Consider the following 20,260-nt stretch of genomic DNA (forward strand, 5'->3'; position numbering starts at 1 on the left):
TCTGTAAGTAATACAATTCATTATCTAGTAATTATAGCACTCTGTTTGCAATATTTGTATGTACTATTGTATTTCTGTAATTGCAGGTTCAGGTTTTTTATATCTTTTATTAGTTTAAATAATATATATTATAATATTGCTTAATAAGAAGTAATACAGACCAGCTAAATTCTCTGGGTTGAATTTTTTTTTTCTAAATGGCTAGGACTGAAATGTTTAGAGAATCTCACTGGCTTTTTTTTTTTTTATATGTCTCAAAACTGCTTCAGCTGCTAGCCCTAAAGGACTGACATGCTTTGTAGCCAGTAAGATGCTTGACCACAAAGACAAGTGCAAGATTTCCTGGAAAGCAAAGCAAAGAAACTGAGAATGTTCTTTTGTAGTATCAGATGCCATAAGCATTCCAATGAGTGTTCTTTACACATTTCAATAACGTCATCATGCTTTTTTTCTATGTTAATAACAAACTAAATTAGTATTATTATTTTTAATTAGGCCAATAACTTGTTACAAAAAAAAACACAAATGAATCCGCTTTTGAGTGTATAAAAAAATGACAAAAATCACAGCTTCAGCAAAACAATGTGAACAACCAGCATTTTATTGCATTTGAGAATGCTTTAATCAGTAATCAGTACTGACTGTACAACAGTTTTTTATTGTCTGCATCAACAGACATGGAATGATGGTACGGTATTACAAACAGATGTAAGGAATGAGTTTCATTTATGCCTTCAGAGACATCTCCAACCTGGCAGAGCAAACCTGTGCAGCACCATGTTAACTCCATTTCTTTGACTGTACCTTTTTTCTTAAGCAAGGAGTTGCAGAACTTGTTACGTGAGCATAATCCACAATACGTTTGAGGCACATCTGACACGACTGCAATGGAAATGTATGGATAAAATGCCACTGTTATTATTTATTTAAATATCTGACATCGAAAATGATGTACTGCAACAGTTTGTATTATGAGTAATCAATAAAGGAGTAAACATTATTACCATATTGACCTTTAGAGGCAGGTGTCAGCTAGTCACTTGACATTGACCTATGTGCTCAACTTAACATTGTTCCACCCGCTACGCTTCATTTTACCTACTCTAATAATCAAATAATTCAACAGCGTTAACGGTCCAGTTTTATTTCATCAAAGAAGGCTGCGACTCTCATTCCTGACAGCAATTTTGTCTGATACATGGTATTTCCTTTATGCTAATGTATGCTTTTCTTTGAAAAAAGCATGTAACAAATATTCTTTACATCTTGGCACCTTGTAAAGTTCTTTACAAAATTTATTAGATTGACACTCCCCTTTATGATTTATGAACACTTGACTATTTTTTTTTTTTTACATTATTTTATTTATTTATTTTTATTTATTTTATTTTTTTAAGTGTGATCCAAGAATAATTCATGCAAAATATTTCCTTGAAGACGAGAAAACTTTAAAATGGCCCTCTTTGCAGTAGTTTGAACCTTTTAAAGACAGCCACAAAAGGCAGTGGTTGGACCATCATAAGGCGGGAACTATCAAAACAGCTTAACACAAACAGAAATTCTGTACAAAATGCCTCGGTCAATGGTAACAGAGAAAAGTCTGTCCTCTATGTTACAGTTTTAAAGCAAAACATAAGGGATCCCCCCCACCCAACTGTCAGCAAATATCCGTTTTGTTTAAAGCAAGGATTACTAATTAAAATACAAGTGCAGCACATTCTGCTATTCAAATACATACAGTAGTTTTTTCATAGCTATTTTAATAAAGTTAATACAAAGCAGTTGCATTAAAGCAAACGTGTTTAAACGAGCAAGTTTAGCATTGGAAGGAACAATAAAAGAAACCAAAAAGACAAAGGCTTGCACTGACATGGGGATATATGTACAACAGAAGAAAGCCCACCCAATTGAAACCTTTGTATATCCAAAGAGATAGTAGATGGGGGTGGGGTGGGGGAAACCCAAACACAAAAAATGGTATGTTTTCTTCATGAAAGACCTGAGGTTTAAATTGGTTTTACTGAAAGGTTGTGAGCCCCTTGAGATAGGCAAGCTCTAATTTTTTGCTAAAGTCTTTTGACTAAGCATGCAAGACATACAACTAAGTGCAACTGCATGAAATGTATTTTTATATTTAATCATTCCCTAAAGGTTTGAACTGAGGTATGCGTACTAACAGTTTTCTCATGCTGTTATCTTTAGTCATGTCTAGCTACACATGCTGAGAATGTACTAATCTAAACTAGCTTTTTACCCCCTTTAAAATGCACAGCTAACCAGCAAACCACTCAGATTGGATGTGCAGGGATCCCACGATCCCATTTGGCTACTGCTTGCACGTCATGAAGCTGCCTTGATACAATTTTAAATACATTTTTACAAGACCACAGGTTGCTATTTTTATTGAAAGCATGATAAAGCTTAAAAATAACTGCCACAAAAGTACCTTGTACCAAGCTTATGAGTTAACAGGAGTGTTTTTATAATAAAAAACAAAATGCTGACAGAAACTAAAAACAATCACAGAACTGTGCCAAGGCAAACAAAAACAAAAGAAATAATCCTGGCACACTGAAGGATTCTGGTCTTCCAACAGAAGGTGCATACAATCTTTTAAAAATCTGGAACGTAAAATAACCTTAAAAAAACCACTGCATGGTTCACTTAATTTGTAGAATCGTTTGCACTGCTCGCTGTCAATCACAGCGTCTTAACATTACCCTTGATGTACAGTTACCTTTTCAAGATGGAATGCTCCCTATATTTGTTGGACCCCTAATTTTGTTCCCTTAGTTTGGTCTGTTTTTCATTGCTTTTTAGTATGGTTTCTAATTTGGTCACTGCAAGGACAACATGTGGCTACTCAGTAAGCAACACCTTTGGCTTAAATCATCCACCAATAATAATCTGAAGATACAAGGAGCTTTTATCACCAACAGCTAGATATAGCCTTAAATTAGCCTATTTCTCTAAATCCCATCTATCCCTCTCTGCCTCCATTGACAAAAATGAGAGGATATTTGGCCTTATGTGATAAAGAATGAAACAGAGAACATAGTTGACTTAACAGTTCATCTTTGGTAATTACAGAACAAAAATATTAAGCAAAAAAAAAAAAAAAAAAAAAAAAACTTCAAAAGCTTATTAACCAAATCATATTGAAATCAGACTTCCTAAATAAATACAACTGATACAAGTGGTTGGTTGCAGTGTTTTTTAAGTGATCTGTGACAGACTTGTACAAACGTTTGATTTCAGTTCAGTATTCTCTAGCTGCGCCAAACTTGCAAAACAGTCTCCAGCCGCACATCATGCTCTGCTCCCACTGCTAAAGTATTGATAGTGGCTGGCATACAGCAATAGAACACAGCACAGTATTTGCACATGAACAATTACACTAATACTTTGACATTGCTGGATTTAGCTACCACTATCCCCTCAACATGACAAGTCTGTTCTATTTAAACAGATTTATCTCCAAAGCAGTTCTGAACCAGGCTGCAATGAAATGCTGAACCTGTGATATAGTAATCAGAGGTGAGACCATTTCTCTTGCTTATATTTTCAATTGTGGGCCTAATGTATGTATATTTTCTGTTTATAACTATTATAACTATTACTTATTATTAAGGTATGTATATTACTCTGTAAAAAAAAAATGCTTGGGTCAAATGCTTCAAGAATGTTCAGTGATTCTGTTGCAGCTAAGTCTTTCACTGCTGTGTAGACCAAATCTATTCCATTCTTTGAATTCTGGTAAGATTTCTCTGTCATTCATTCTCATTTTGTTTTTTTACAATACTTTGTCTATGCGTAGGTAGAACCTTCATTATGAGTAGTGCATTACTGCTGGACTTCACAATTTTGGGGGGTGGGCTACATTTTGGCAACAAGCAGAAGTGAACGGGCAGCTGTGTTGAAAAAAAAAAAAAACTTGGTGGCATGAGGTTGCATTTTGAAGCAAATTATGGAATAAATGACAGAAAAATACTACTAGGTGTTTGACATTCTGCTTCATATACAAAAAAAAAATAATAAAATAAAAAATAAACATTCATTATCATCATCATCATCATCAAGTGCTGACCATCTGAAGCCTCTAAGGGGCCAACGTTCCAAGTTTAAGGAGGCTGGTCAGAGTTTAAAAATGTGTAGTAGTAGAAGAAACAAAAAACAACACATTACAAAGAATTATAGCTTTTTTCCCCCCATATAAGACCCTCCCCAACCTTAATGGAAGCAACAAAAAAAGTGGATTAAAGGCAGTGATAATCAACTTAATCCACACACAGCACTGTGCAAATCAAATGTCCATCAAAATCTCTTAAGTTTCTGGGCACAGTTCAACCTGCAGTGTGAAAAGTACATGCTCAGTTTAATGTGGCTTTGTTATCCGTATTTGCAGGATTGCAGTCCGTTGTCCGCTGCAGTGTGTGTGTACAGCATGAACTGTCCAGTAACACAGCACTGATGTTGATTTCAAGAGGAAAAGTCCCAAGTACCAAACAAGTCCATTCAATACATGTCGAGTAGAAATTCCTTTTTTTTTTTTTTTTTTTTTTTTTTGTTAAACAAAAAAGTATAAATAAATAAAAAATACTCCCAAATGGGATATTTTATTTATTTAATGGCACTAAGTCAATTAAAACATTTTATAACTGTCAAAATGGTCTGAAAATCCTTCAGACCCCCTTTTTCTTTTGGAGAGATTTTACAGCTCATTTTGATTAGTTCTTTCAATCTCAGGATTACAACGACATGTGCTTATTGCATGTCTTCATTCCCAGGGTCGTCTTCATAATCTCTGTCATGGTCAAAATCTGGACTGTGGTTGGCTGTTGTCACAAGGGACAAAGGACCATCATGATCTTCTGGATCCAGTGGTTCCTCTTTAACATTGATATGATGCCTACAGAAATAAATAGAGATCAGTCATATTTAAAATCACCTTACTTTGAAAAAACGTAATAGGTACTTTATCGTCCCACCACGCGTTACGCTGTCAAAATACCAATTTACACATGAAAAAAAAATACATAAAATATCAAAACACTATATATAATATGGACAGTAGAGTACATCCTTTCATTCACACAATTGAAAAGTTGAGACTACAAGCAATACAGCTGCTTTGTCACTTCTAGAAGAAAATCTGTTAAAATAAATAAATAAATACTGTCTATTGTCCTATTTATCGACAGCATTTTTGTTGTCTAGATAGCAGACAGGATATTACTTTAACATTGATAAATGAGTACGATTAACAATAAGAAAAAAATAAGATAGACTACACCAAGCAAGCGGGCTGTTTGTCTGGCACCTTGCGGTGGCTGATCATTGCTCCCTGTGTGTTCTGCTTTATTCTAGTTAACATGCAGAACCTGTGAGGCAAGTCTCCAGAGGACGACCCCAAGTGAGGTTCTATCATTAATCAACTTCAAGCAAACACAGCGACGAGACACCATGATACATGTTTTAAACTCCAAATTAATGCATATTTTTACAAAGTGTCAATAAGGGAAGAAAAGCCCTGCCAGGAAACACAAGCAGAGAGGAAAAAGGCCTGCTCAACACAACAGTGTGATAAGAAACCAGAGTCCTTATAAGAATAATAACGCTGTCAGTTGTAAACATGGCAAAACATGAACCTCAGTCCACAGACTGGGCAAAGGATGCACTAAAGAGATGCGATCTGCCAATTTCTCATTATGGAAACAACACATGAAGAATCCACAGGGGAATGTGGGGTGAATGCAGAAAAAAAAATACTTTGATAACATTTGAAAAATGCCTCCTGTAAATCACAAACACGACAAATTCCTTGCAAACGCATTTTTATAAGACGAGTTTTGGCAGTGTAACACCTGTGAGAGAAATTTTTGAAGTTCCTTTCTTAAGCAAATTCATGGAACCACAGCTAAAATTTACCAACTACTATAACTGACTGGAAAGAAAACCTGATGGCTTTTTTTAAATAGTCATTTAGTTTTTCATATGTGAAGTAATAAAGCCCTTTCTTCCTCTAAATAAGAAACTAAATATAGACACTTCCACCCATAGTGTTTACTGCTGCCATGTCTACGAGATATAAAATAAAAGGACTACTTGCAAACTTATGTCCGTTGTTTCTAATGTTACTGGTAGGAATCGATAGTGCTTGCTAAAGGTGTATAAGTTACAGCCATATTCATACCCAGAGTATTTCTACACTGGCTGCTGCATTGTTACCATGCCAGTGTGCCTTAACCCTGCCCTGGAGGCATCGCACCCTATGGGACATACAGGCAGTTTCATCTCACAAACAAATAATGCAGTAAATCTTATCTAATATCTATAACCATCACTTCGTAGAGCTCACGTTTACCTAAATGAAAGACGCAAACATGTTACACGTGTATTTAAATTTTAATGGTATTTTTTTCATAGCATTTACAAACAAAGGAAAAATAAACGTTGAATGCCATGCAGTCTTTTCCATGCTGCACTTTCCGTTGAAGGAACATAACCGACACACACAAGTTGCTTCCTGTCGTAACGTTTCTCTTCCATTATCTCAAGAAGAAAAAAAAACAACAAACAAAAAACATTCTAAATGTTTTCTTTGCACAAAATGTTCACCTCATTACCGTAACAAAATCAAATTCAGCTGTCTCATATCATTTGTTTTTCATACGGCCAAATGTGACCCTACGAAACGATGGCCACACATATTAGGCAAGACTACAATTGTTTTGGTAGCACCATGTGCTTTAATGTCCATTTTAAAAGACCAATAGCAAAGGCTCAGAAATCTGCGCATTTTATTGTGGTTTGATAATGCGGACACCAGAGTAGCAGAATGTCCAAAAATCTTCAGGGCACAGACTGCAAACCTTCCGGATGGACGGACGGGAGTGAGGTGACAAACTTTATGTGAGCATTATTGTGGGTTGCAAAGAGGATATCTTAATGTTTTAGAAGAAACAGTGGTGTGTAGGGGGCCTAATCTTCAGCTCCCAACCAAATTCTTTGGCGTGGGTGTGAATATTCTGCAGCCCTGGTGGACACTTGTCCCTAAATAACTTGAATCTTTTAAATAAAGTAAAAGGTTCTGAAAATAAAAAAGGAAAGGTCTTGTCATGGGACAGACAATTGCAAAGTCTGAATAGCACTGATTACGATTACTATGCTGTATTTCATAAATAAAAAAAGAGATTAGCCATTATTTTGGTTTATGGTTATCAGTTTCACAAACAACTTTGCCTCAGGTCTGGACCCTTTGCTATTATTATATTAGCATATGCTGACAGACATTGTGCTTATAATTACAATTGCAGCTACCTGCTGTTATCAGAGGACAAACGTTGGCTAGCACCCTATATTACTAATCTGAACAGCTGAAACTGGTTAACTAATATTACTAACATTTCACAATGAATTACAATGCACAATGTCTGCACACCCTGTTGAGTGTTATTGCTTAATACAATATTGGCATAGTCATACATTTATAAATGTCATCCCTTAATGTACTAAAGAACTTTGCCTGTATTTGTTTTACAGGTTTTAAGGGGTTAAGTGTAAACATTTGCTTTCAACCGAGATTTCCCTTCATTCACATTTGAGTAATTCTTTTGTGTTTGTGTCGAGTCCCCCCCCTCACTCTGGGAAGAAAGGGGATTTTAATAAACCTTGTTGAAGGTATTATGCTTCAACACAGCATGTAGTAGTTTGCTTTATGGCTACCTTCAGAGCATATCAAGATGAAAGTACAATGTTCCCCACCAACTTATAATTATGCAACTGCAAGTGTATTGTAAACAAAACTTGGGTCTTTCATGCTCTATATGGAAAACCTGAATGACATTTAGGTTCTAGAATAATTTATTTCATTTTTACTACGCAAGAAAGAAAAATAAAATGAAACGGACACCAAAATGTTCACCCTGATGCCTTTCACCGTGCCATGTTTGTTTAAAAGAAAGATTAGGAGACGTTTTAAATGTTTTTCAAGCTGGAAATAAAATACGCAAATACAGCATAACTGTTAATGTCACCATTGTACCCGCTATCTATTTAAACAAATTCATTCAGAGTTGTGGTTTCCAAACATGATTAGTTCCTGATTACCATCTCAGTAACGTATTCAAATGATCTAATTACAGGTCTAGGTTTATATGTTGTGCACTAAATATTACTACAATAAGAATGAAAACACTTTTTATTTTTGTTTAGATGTCATAGAGTTGTGCACACGTAAATAACATAACTACACCATCAACGATACACTGTAGTTGGAATGGCTTAATCAAGGACTTGTACATAGTTAAAAGATTTTTGGAAAGTGAGTATTACCAGTCCTATTTTATTTTAGAATTCACCACACAATTTTGCTTTGGTAAAATATATACTGTAGTTTACCGTACAGTTTAGCTGAATACAAAATATGCGTGAGTATTAAACTGGGAGGGAGGATCACCTAATCTGATGACCACCCTCGAGGAGTTAACCAGCAATGTTTAATACAATTCAGAAGTACACCCAAACATTTGTTTGTTGCATTTCATACAGTTTAAAGGCTGCATTGTATTTCCAGTGTCAAGCTATGAACTTTATCAAATCACCCCATAAAATAGAAAGCACGCCTTTGGGGCAGCACACCCATCCTGCCTTACCCTTTCCTGTTCTGAAGCACTGCCCTGAGCTCTATCCACATGCACCGAGGATGGCAAATTTCTATTCATCAGCACTATGTTTTTAGGCACTCATTATTCTGCTTTTGTTGCTATTCTAATTATTTTGTCTTGAGATTTGTTTTCAGTAAAAAAAAAAAAATCACACAGCTTTTCCTTTGAGCTGACATTAACATCTGGAAAGGATGCTGTCTTCAGCATATTATTTCAAGCTTCTACCAACTGAACAAGTTGGTCTGTACAACAAGTGCATAGGGAACTGTGGTTTCAACTGTATCTAACCGCAGTTTGAATAACATCCAAAAGCGATGTCATACAGCTAATTAAAACAGGAGATTTCCCATCATGTGTACATGCTTTATATTTGAGCTAAAATATATATATAAAAAAATTTAAAGTCTATTACTTTAATTTATAATTAAAAAGTCAAAAATGGCCCGCTCATGACTTTATATACCAAGTTATGTCCAGTATTTGTACGAGCTTGTGTATTTTAATACAAAGATCACTTCTTAAAATATGGTCTGTTTAAGTACATGGCATGCACTGTCAGTTTCTGTACGAAATACATTTGAGCTGCTTGTTAATCATGCTTAAGCATATTTTGCAAAGTAAATACATATTAGTAACATACATCCTCACAGCTGTAAAAACAAAATGGGAGTAGGATGAAATGGTAGATCACTTTAACCCACATGCACCACATGTACATTAGGACTGACAGAGGTTTAGGTTCTTAAAGAATGTCATAACACAGTCTCAACACAATTAAATAAGCATCTATCTATCTATCTATCTATCTATCTATCTATCTATCTATCTATCTATCTATCTATATATATATATATATATATATATATATATATATATATATAGAAGAACAAATCTGAACTACATGTACACAAAAAACAGCAGATTTTAGAACATACATACAAGTGCATTCGCTACAGTATATCACTTTGATTTTCTATTTAATTTGTATCTGTATTTATTACATTTTATATATACACATTTAACATTTTGTTGCTTTTTAAATAGCGCTTTGACTGGCCAGAGGTGAAATAGCACTCAAGTTATACAGTATGCACAGATGGTTCAGTACTCACATAGGTTGAAAAGGAGATCGTCCTGGGCTGCTGTCACTTCCGATGCTGTTTGCATGGTCCATTGCACCATTTACCTCCTCTCGTATAGCATTAGCCAGTGAGCTAAGAGTGGGACTTCCCATGGAAGCAGTAGTGTATAGAGGTATGTTATTTTCTACCATTGAAGCCTATGAAACATGGATACAAAATAATACTGTAAAAAAATGCTTAAAGGAGTTAATGATATTTACCTGAAGAGGTCCCCTTTCTCCTAACTGGGACTCCTAAACAATCCTTTACTTATTAAATCAATGTGCACTTATTAAATGGGCAATATGGTAACAAGCAGGAATTTGCAGCTAAAGGCATTACTAGAAGCTGGGAATGTAACTTTGCTCATAACCTTTTAATGTTTAACAGTAAAATATCTGTATATATCTATTATGGTATATTATGAAGTGGAGAAGTTCCAGAGAGTATTCTTAAATGGTGGGTAAGCAGAGAGTTTCATTTTGTTATAGTAAAATATGCTTGACAAAACAGTAGTTAAGCAAGAGTTCACGGGCCTAAGAGAGAAGGGTATTTAGAGCTGGTACATTTTAATACCTCCCATTTTCACAGAGGGTTAACTCAGCATGTCAGAAAAGAACTGAGACCCAGTGGTGTTTATTTATTCAATACTATATGAATATTGTGGGTAGATGACACACATTTCTACAATACAATCCTGAAGGTTATTGAAAACAGACACACAAAAACAGTACTTGATTTAATACACACATCATTTGATTGTATTACTTCTGCTTATAAAAACAAGTAATGAGAGATGGATGAATAATTGAATTATGAAAAATGTCTTCATTAGAAGTCTAAACCCACTAACTGCAGCAGTCATGTGATATGGCATCCTATCACTCAGCACACTAATAGCTGCGTTCCAGTAATTACAATGGTGGTATTCTTTGTTATTATTTTATTTCATGTATTTTTCAGTTTTCTTGAATGGGCAACATGCTGGTCTTACCTGAAAAGCAGCATTGAGAGATGTGCTATAAGCAAGGCTGGTCTGTATATTCTTTACAAGAGTTGGACTGCTGTGTAAAAGAGAAAAATGTAACAGTTTATTTTATTTTAACTTTGCTTGGCACATGCATATGCATGTTCTTGAAGGTAGCATATGTACATCTTAATTTATGGTATAAACATACATATTCTCATGACATTGGAGCTCACTAATTGAAAAGAATAATGTTTTTATTCATTAGGTCAACATGCTTCTGAACAGATGGTATTCCACTTCACTTTAAAACACTGGTATTTCAATATTTAATATGTATGTGCACATGTTTCTTAATTACTTCAGTAGCTTATAACAAACTTACACCACATTTAAATTATATATATATATATATATGTATGGATATATTTCCATACTATAATATCTAGTGAAAGCAGAGTTTGTTCATATATACAGCATACAAGACAAACAGAAATTGGAGTGATATAGCATGATCACATAACAGCAAGACATGTAGGGATGTTATAAAGTTGTGTTTGATTAATGAACCATGCAAAGCCAAGCGAAAGCTCTTACTGTAAAAATAGATCATCAATAGCTTCCTCAGTGTTGTGTTTCCGAGGACGGCCTCGCTGAATGTGGCGACCACGTTTAAACTCCTCATCATCAACAGTCCAAAAGGACCCAAACTCATCCTCTACTCTGATAAAGCATTTATGCAGTGAAAGGTTGGTGCGAATGGCACCCTGGAACAAATGCAGCAGCCAACACAGATGCAGCGGCAACAACACAAATGGAGGGATGAAGGGGCACACAACAAACACAAGGGAGGATGAAAGGGGAAAAAATAAAATGCAAATAAGCATAAGGAAATGAGGGTTAATTTGCACCTTCTAGAGAGCTAAAAGCATGTGATGCGGAGAACACCAAAGCAAGCAGGGAAAGGGTACTTCAGGGCACCATGGCATACAAAGAATGTGATGGAATGTTTACCCTTCGTCCCCAACTTGTAAAGCCAATGACTAAATATCTTAAGTGTTTGATCCATCACCTCCATGAAGCCAAAAGTGTCTGGTTTAAGCAGCAAGCGTGAGCCAAACTATGCTTAGAAGTGTAAACATGGTGGACATACCCACTTATCTTTTGCGGCCTTCGTTTTTGGAACTCTAGTTCATCCACTGTCCAAACTGCCCCTTTAACGTTTTCTACTCGCACAAAACACTTGTGAAGACTAAGATTATGACGGACTGCATTCTGCAGCAGGTATAAAAGAAGACAAATTCAAATGGCTATTAGAACACTGACATAAACCCAACATAAAAAATTCAGAACATAAGACATAAATATGAACTCGCAAAGAAAGACAACCGTACATTTTATACATACATAAAAAGTATTAATACAACAATGACTTGTAATCTTATTCCCTTAGTTACAAAATATATTTAACATCAAAATATTTCCTGGTTTCATTGCTAGTCATTTGGTATGCATGCTGTACCCCACATTTTTACAAAAGGATGACATCTGTTTTATGCTGACCAGCAGTTATTCTGAATTCAAGGCTACTGTAAAATCTCACATTAAAGGATATTTTTGTGGATGTGTTCCTAAAGGTGTATTTACTCTACAGAACAGCTGATGAGACTTGGTAGAAAATACACTACAGTTGCATCTTACACAACAGATTGTTAGACCACATTCCAATCTGCACAAACAAAGCTTTTGTTAAAGTAAACATGCATTGCTTTTGACTTGTCTGCACCAGTTAGGCTTTCACCCTACAGCAAAAATTCAAGATATTATGGTAAGCTCATAAATTTGCTTTTCATCATACCACTTGTATGCAGGCAGCTATCCGTAAATAAACTGAACACACATTCATACATTATACTGAAGTCTGTGTGTTTTTGCAATGCCTTGCACTGCCATGCTGGACTGAGTCACAGTGGGGAACTTGCATGTTTATGACTAAAATGTGCCCCTATGGGTGGGCTGTCAGCGGTTGGTGGAGCATTTTGTTAAGGAGCAGAATGAATCTAGTGAGCTGATAGCTGTCAGACTCACAGCTGTAACTCTGAAAGGGAGAGTATAGACAGATTTTCTTAATCATGTTAAGGCAGATTGCACTGGCCCATGTGAATAAAAAAGGACTTCAGAATTAAACAAAACTATAATTTTAGAGATTTCCAATAGCAAAGACATGCAGTTATTTTCTTTTTAATAGTATGGCATTTTTTTTTTTTTTTTTTTTGGTAATGCTTGTTGTTAGTATTTTAGACATTTTATAATGATTTTACCAGATAATAATAATAATAATAATAATAATAATAATAATAATAATAATAATAAAAAATAATAATTGATTTAATGCTCAAACTGCAACCAATGTTTGATAAATGTTTTGATGTGATAATAAAATTGATTTTAACAGCATTTATGATTTATTTGTATTAGAAAATTTGACTGACTAATTTTGTTCATATCATTATTTAATACAGGAGTGGTGCGTTGGCAGCTGTAAAGACGATGAGCTTGTTGTCAATCCAGGATGAATGAATCCTTTGTCTGAGTGAACATGAACTGTATGTCACAGGTTTACACTGTACACAGTTAAGCCAAAATGAACCAGAGAATGCTGGGTAGTTTAGATAACCTACAGGTACCAAGCCTTTAAGGAAACAATAGCTCTTTCATAACTGTACGAAAATACAGCATTTATTTCCTACCAATTAATAAACCACAGAAAATATGAATCTTCCTCAAAGTTTTATCTTCACATTTTAATTACCTTCCACGTTGCTGCATTGCGCCTGAAATATGCAAACATTCGTGTGAACCAGTTGTAGATTTCGTTTAGTGTTAGCTGCTTTTCAGGAGATTCAAGAATTCCCTGAAAATAAAAGAATATGCCACAGATGTTTGCCCATATAATGGAAATAAATCATGTGTGCAATGCAAAATACAAAATATAAATGTAAACCAGGATTTAATTCCCAATCAATGTTAGTTGCAAATGTAAAGGCCAATAACCATGCAGTTCTATTTGCTTACTGGATGCTTCAATTTGTCAGTAATGCTAAGCAGATTAAAATACATCTTACATTTTCCTACTTAATGAAGAAAACCTAAAACATTTCACAACCAGATTAAAGCTTAGTAATTATTTAGAGCTCAGATTAATTCAAGAGAGCAGAGATTACTGCAGTTTGTGATAATTGACTTGCCATCTTTAAACAGGTTCATTCCCACTGTTGTGTGAAATGAATTTCATAATAATCACATTCTATTGTAATGCTTAATCAAAAGCAATTGTTATATATTGCAATTCTAGTTCGTTACATTCCTTTGCTCATTTGGATATGGTAAAGGTTCATTTCATCTACTGCGGTTTGTGAAAATTGTATATGTAATATATACAGTGTATAACACACACACAAACATAACTGTGCATGGCTAAACATACTGGGAACAAATGCACATAACATTCTGTGATAAATATCATTTTTTAGCCTCAATATGCAACCCATGAACATACAAAATATACATTTTCTTACCTGCCTTATTAAGGAAGCATATGTAAATGGAGGTCTCACTTCAGCATTCATGTAAAACTCTTTGTTCTGTGAAAGATCTGTTAACAATGATATAATATTTAAATACCGTGTGACTTAATCCGAAAAGCACGTAACACATAAAAATTCACACTGCTATAGTCTGTATAGTCTGAATAAATCTCAATAAATTGGTCTAATACATAACTATGGAACTGATGCCACAGTATATCTACTACGGATATATTATATCTTCCCATTAAAGGACATACTAATAACATCACTGCAGTCTACATATTCTTAGTATCAACTTTTACTAACACTGGAAACTATACAGTCGTAGTGTTAAAGATATTTACGAACTTTCATCTTGTTATACTGCAGTCATTTTACTTGTTTTTCAGCCCAATTTGAAATGCATAGTTTCAATGATGCCTCACTAGTGCAACCAATCATGAGGATTGAAGCTCAACTGGCAGCCTGCACTCTGGATAAGCCACTGAGGACCCTTGATATTGCTATATATTGAACACTTTAAGGCTTGTTCATACTTTTTTTTTTTTCTTAACCAGAATACATACTAAATAAATGGTATGGCTGAGCATTTAAAGCACCGTTCTTGTCTTGTTGACGCTTTCGCTACTGCTGTTAAAAGAAAAAAAAAAAAAAGCCATGACTTCTGTAAAAGAATGACGTAGTACCTGGAGAGATGGGCATATTGTATTTCTCGGAATATCGCCTCCTGTATGGTCCCCCGCTGTGCATGCTCGTCGGTGTGATTACTGAAAGTCCCTGGTTGATGGAAGTGAGGGGGGCTGTCGGGGTGGTAGGGGTGTGAGGTAAACTCTGTGGCGAGGCTTCAGAAGCCGTTTTGGAGAGTGTGGCATTGGACACCAGATTCAGCTGCAATCAACACAATAAAATACATAAGAACTAATTGAAAGCACACTGATCCGCTGGTATCGTCATACAGTACACTGCAGAGGTGAAGATTCATTTGACATGACTGTACACCACGGTTGAGTTTTTGTTAAGCATATCACAGTAAACTGTTTTGTTTCCAGATCACAGCTACAATGAACTTTCGTTCTGATCCACTGTTGTATATGCCACACTTATGGACTTCCTTTTTTAGTCCTTAGATGTTTGTAACAATAGGAAATGAAAAAGGAGAAGAGCAAAGAAAGGGTAATCTTTAACAGGCTTGACAAATGACAGTGTGCTTCGCACCTACCGCTGGGCTGCCACTAATAAGTTACAGAGGAAGCAGCCAATCTCAGCTAATTACAAGATGAAATTGTTTTGTAAGGACTCTAATTAGGAGATGCTTATGGAGGTGATCTAATGATTAAATGCTGTATATGAATGACCCCATCATCAGTCTACAGTGGTGCAAGATGTCTGTGGAATATTTTGTGGAAAGAGTAATTTTTTTTCAAGGGGAGAGGCAGAATATTAGTAATAATGTCTACAAGGTAAACTAATTAAAAGAGTGCTCCAAAGGTATACTATGTCTGTAAGCAGCTGTGGCCATTCCAAACAAAGTGCCAAATCTCAACAGAGAAGCTGCAGTCAAGTGGAAAATTTTAGCCTGACCTCTGCTCCCACTATTAATTTGCAGGGAAACTAATGACACATATACATATTCCCACAAAATTGTTCTAATTGCTAATTTGCCGAAGGAGCCCAGTTTCCAAATTAAACATGACTGCAGCCTGTGAGGATGGAGAGCAAAACACTGGGATTGTGGGCACAAGGCGTGTCATCTTTGACAATCATGGGTGGATTGAGCTAGCAAATTAATGAAATGTCAATGCTGTCAATTGCTTTGGAGGTATCAGTTGTCTCTTTTCTATTTTTTATATATAATGGCATCTGTTTAGGCTGAATAGATTCCCTCTGCTCTGACATCAGAGGCAGAGGGCCTCGGGTGAAAGTGAAAAGCCCATGTTTAACACCTAACCCTTGCCTACTGTCATGTTCATGACCCAATTAGCTAAGGTTTGTGAATATTCCTTGTTGGGATAGTGTACATTTCACAGACAAGAGAACTTAAAAATACTAGTACTGTAGTATCAGTTCACATTTTTCTCTCTACTTTGTTCTATTTATATTTTCCAGAAATGTTTTTTCCCCCCCCAACTAAAAATTGTAGCAGGGTTAAAAGTCACTGCAAAAAAGTACAACCATAAATCGAAGTTGAAATTTAAATTAAATAGTTTGCAAGAAATTCAATTGTTAAAAAAAAGAAACACCTGCATTCAGTACAGTCCAGTAGTGTTATTTTTGTAGGGTGGATTATGGTCTTTCACTCATCAAATCAATGTTGCAGGATACAAACATACATTAGCAATGCTGCTATTTCAGTAATAGGAAGAGTCTTTTGTTTGTTTCTGTAGCGCTGTGGGTTCATTGCAATTCAAAGATGGAATGAGACTTCAGACAAAAATTAATTAAATGGTAATTGGTGATCTAATTATACTGGCCTTGCTTCTCAAAGCTGCTGCAGAAAAATAAACAAAATACTCTTCTTAATTATGCATAGCAAAAGGTCAACATACTGACAGAACTGTTAAGCTATACAAACTTAAATATACATTTTTTAATAACTATTAATTTAACAACCAGAGCAAGCAGACTCCTATGTTAATGGAATAGCACGTAGCCTTTTTTTTCAGAATTGTTGAAGCCTGCTAAAAGGCATAAAAGAATTTATAATGATAGGCTAATCAACCTCGTTTCAAGTGCAATTTTAATTAGCAGTATTTTTCTTGTGCAGCATTAAAAACTGTGGCATTAAAAACCATTGCTGATATACAAACGGAAGCTAATGGAAGACAAAAGGAATTAATAATATCCATAACCATATTACTTTATACAATTAGATCAAATTGTGATACTTTTTAGATCAAATTGTGATACTGTTTATTTTACAGTATTTTCCAATTGCTATTAAAGTAAATGAGTACATACAAAATGATCCCTGAACTGGCAACACGCAACACACGGAAATTGACTTAACAAAAACACCAAAACTTCAAGATGGGAGTGTAAATTATGAGTATCTAAAGTATCTAACGTACAGTAGCCAAGTCCAGCAAAAATAAATAAATAAATAAATAAAACTGTTCTCATGCTCAATACTCCTATATCATGAATATTTCATTTTAATAGCTTCATACTTGCAGGGAAAACAAGCATATTGATGAGTAACGAAGGTAGACCAAATGATTACATGTATAAATACAAACATGTCACTGAGCCACACATTGTTATTGACACAACACTTAACACCTTAAGCTGTAGAGGTTTGGAAAATATCTTCATAAATAGGTTACCGCACCTTAAACGTGCAACATGCGGAATAATGAACAGCAAACTGATTGGCCTTGTTGTAAGATAAGATTTGTTTAAATGTATTTATTCTTTTTTAACATTTTGTTTGTCTTTGAAGTTTCTAGATACCTTACACATTATTTAGAGTAGGGCACTGTTTAAAATGTTCAGACATTCACCCTTCCAACCCATTCTAGACCTCTTTTATAAGAGATAGCCTAACTGGATTCACGGGATAATGATTATCCTGTAGTGTTTACAAGAAACACATTACTTTACCTTTGCTGTATCCCATGCTGTGTGTGGTGATATACACACAGAATATGTTCGAAGCATTTACAACAGTCTTTATTTAAAGATGAAAAACTAGAAGCAAATGCAAACATAATTCAAGGTATCTTAAGCAGCCTTAAGATGTTTGCTTTTCATTCTGCAACATTAACATGGAATTTTCTCTTTCCAAAAAAACAATTAAATAAAAACTGGAGTATATAGCCTACTGTATGTTAGGTACTTTTCCTATCCAACCTGCCAGGAACCAATTTGAACTCCTAACTTGACAGTAAATAGGTAAGGTATTTAAAATGCAGTCTGCCACAAAACCACTTTTCATATACAAATGTGATCTTTTTTTCAAAGGGCTATACATCAGTCCATTTACATAACCTAATCCAAACAATCAGTGTATTTGACAATGGCAAACCTCAGACAGACTGCCTATTGTTGGTTTACATCTCTCAGTTATTTGTTGACTTGTGGCAGTGGCCATGCTGTCAATAGTTTAACAGGCTCTAAATAAATGATTACAGTTGTTCTGTATGGTAGTATTGGATTTCTTTACAAAAGAAAAGCTGTCTTGTACAAATTCAGAAGCCTTTTTTTCATCTGCCAAAATATTCAAGGATATTTCTACCGCAAGACTGGGTTGAATATTTATATAATCTTTTAAGGCTGTCAGTCTGAGAATAGGCAGACACAGTATATAATAAAATAAACAAATAAATAAATAAAAAAAATCTGAAGAACAATTAAAAAAATATGTTGTAAGGTTGCTGTGCAAATAATGACGCGTTTTGAAGGTAGATTCCAGTCATAGTAGACACAAGTTTAAATAAATATCAACAAATAACCTGGGCTACATCAGCAAGATTCAAAAGAAAATGTAGTTGAAAGCCTTTCTCATTGTGACTTGTTTCCGTGTGCATTTTACAATGTGTTATCAGTTCTTGTAAACACCAACAATTTCATTAAACTGAATTAGTATATATTGACTAAATTTGCTAGGGAACACATTTAAATTCAGTCATGCTCAATTAATTCACAGATATTGATGTTCAGCAGCAAAGACTATGCACTGCACCTTTGAGGATCAAATGAAAATATCCAAATTGCAAGATACAAGACACTGTTTCTGCTCTAAATCAAATCAGTTGGTTTTTTGAAATAATATACTGTAAAAACAAAATCTACATTTCTAATGCTACTAGACACAGAAGCAAGAGCACAGTGAGTCAAGGCACATGGTCATTCTTAGACGGACCTAGCCCCTCCCCTCCCTCTGTGAATTAGTAATAAGAAGCACGCTTATAAATGGTAATAATTCTATGGAACTTTCTGTAAGGAGATAGCAATGGAATATGGAAACCCATGAAACTTCAGTTACAGTATTTGCCTACTGTTTACAATCAGTATTTGCATACTGTTTACATGAGTTACACAAATGGCTTCAATTGCAATGTCAAATGAAATGTGGGGCTGCTTTAGTTACAGTACAATAACAAATTATTGGCCAGACCTTTTATGTATCTCATATTAGTCTGTTCTGTTGTGCTTTATGAATACTTACAGGCTGAGGGGTAGGCTTTGGCTCTGTTGATTTCACATGCAGGTGCGTCATCATGGCTTGCAGGCGGTCTTTGTCTTTAGCAAGCTGGGAAAAAAAATAAAAAATACTTGTTGGTTTTCCTAAATTAAAAAACAAAAAACATAACAAAAACATAAAATGCGTCAATAAAAAGGCTGGCAAGCAGAGGAATGTGTGTTTCACATTAGAATGTTTTTGTGGCTCTGAATGCCAAATTAACAGGTTTCATCCCAACTGCTTTAGTAGTAGGTTCCAAAATACAAAACAATTTTTCCAAGACTGTGTTTTAGCTAGTAAACATTTTTTGTTTTTTTTTAGATGAAGATAATACATTCGGTATGCATCCAGTGCCTTAACAAATTAACTGCAATAAACCTACCCCTAGCAGATTCCATTTATCAATGAACTCTTCTTTAATACTTTGTTATGTGCACATGTCTTTATTACTTCACCGGTACGTTTGGTGGATGCAACACATGGATTAGCTTCTGCTTCAATGACTCAGTGAAGATGCTTCCAATTGGGGTTCAATTAGGACTCCGGACAACACATGGTAGCCATTCTATTTCCCTACATTGTCTAAAAGTCGTTACATTTTCTGGATTGTCAAACTATTGCTTATTATACCCTGGAGCTGGGTAGTGGTAAATAGTAGGTGTTTCACTGCCAGGACAAAAGGTATCGTGGAGGTACAAGAAAATATGGAGCACATGGTTATTCTAAATCTTGTT

At 35.1% G+C, this 20,260-nt stretch overlaps 1 protein-coding gene across 12 annotated transcripts in view; it reads right to left on the reverse strand.

Annotated features, from left to right (window-relative positions):
• Positions 1–580: 580 nt before the first annotated feature.
• Positions 581–20,260, reverse strand: part of LOC117411997 (forkhead box protein P1-like) — a 165,780-nt gene continuing 146,100 nt past the window's right edge. For 7 of the 12 annotated variants that reach the window (XM_058988650.1, XM_058988648.1, XM_058988646.1 and 4 more), the window contains 9 exons: positions 19,512–19,595; positions 15,031–15,232; positions 14,333–14,409; positions 13,567–13,668; positions 11,908–12,029; positions 11,352–11,477; positions 10,782–10,851; positions 9,779–9,945; positions 581–4,909 (listed from right to left, as the gene is read on the reverse strand). In XM_058988650.1, the coding sequence (XP_058844633.1) occupies positions 4,765–4,909; positions 9,779–9,945; positions 10,782–10,851; positions 11,352–11,477; positions 11,908–12,029; positions 13,567–13,668; positions 14,333–14,409; positions 15,031–15,232; positions 19,512–19,595 (1,095 nt within the window). In that variant the 3' untranslated portion in view covers positions 581–4,764. Of the gene's footprint in view, positions 4,910–9,778; positions 9,946–10,781; positions 10,852–11,351; positions 11,522–11,907; positions 12,030–13,566; positions 13,669–14,332; positions 14,410–15,030; positions 15,233–19,511; positions 19,596–20,260 lie in introns of those variants that run through there. The other 5 variants (XM_034019910.3, XM_058988652.1, XM_034019917.3 and 2 more) reach the window with 4 other exon arrangements.

The sequence above is a fragment of the Acipenser ruthenus genome, chromosome 16, assembly GCF_902713425.1.
Source record: "Acipenser ruthenus chromosome 16, fAciRut3.2 maternal haplotype, whole genome shotgun sequence".
Taxonomy (NCBI): domain Eukaryota; kingdom Metazoa; phylum Chordata; class Actinopteri; order Acipenseriformes; family Acipenseridae; genus Acipenser; species Acipenser ruthenus.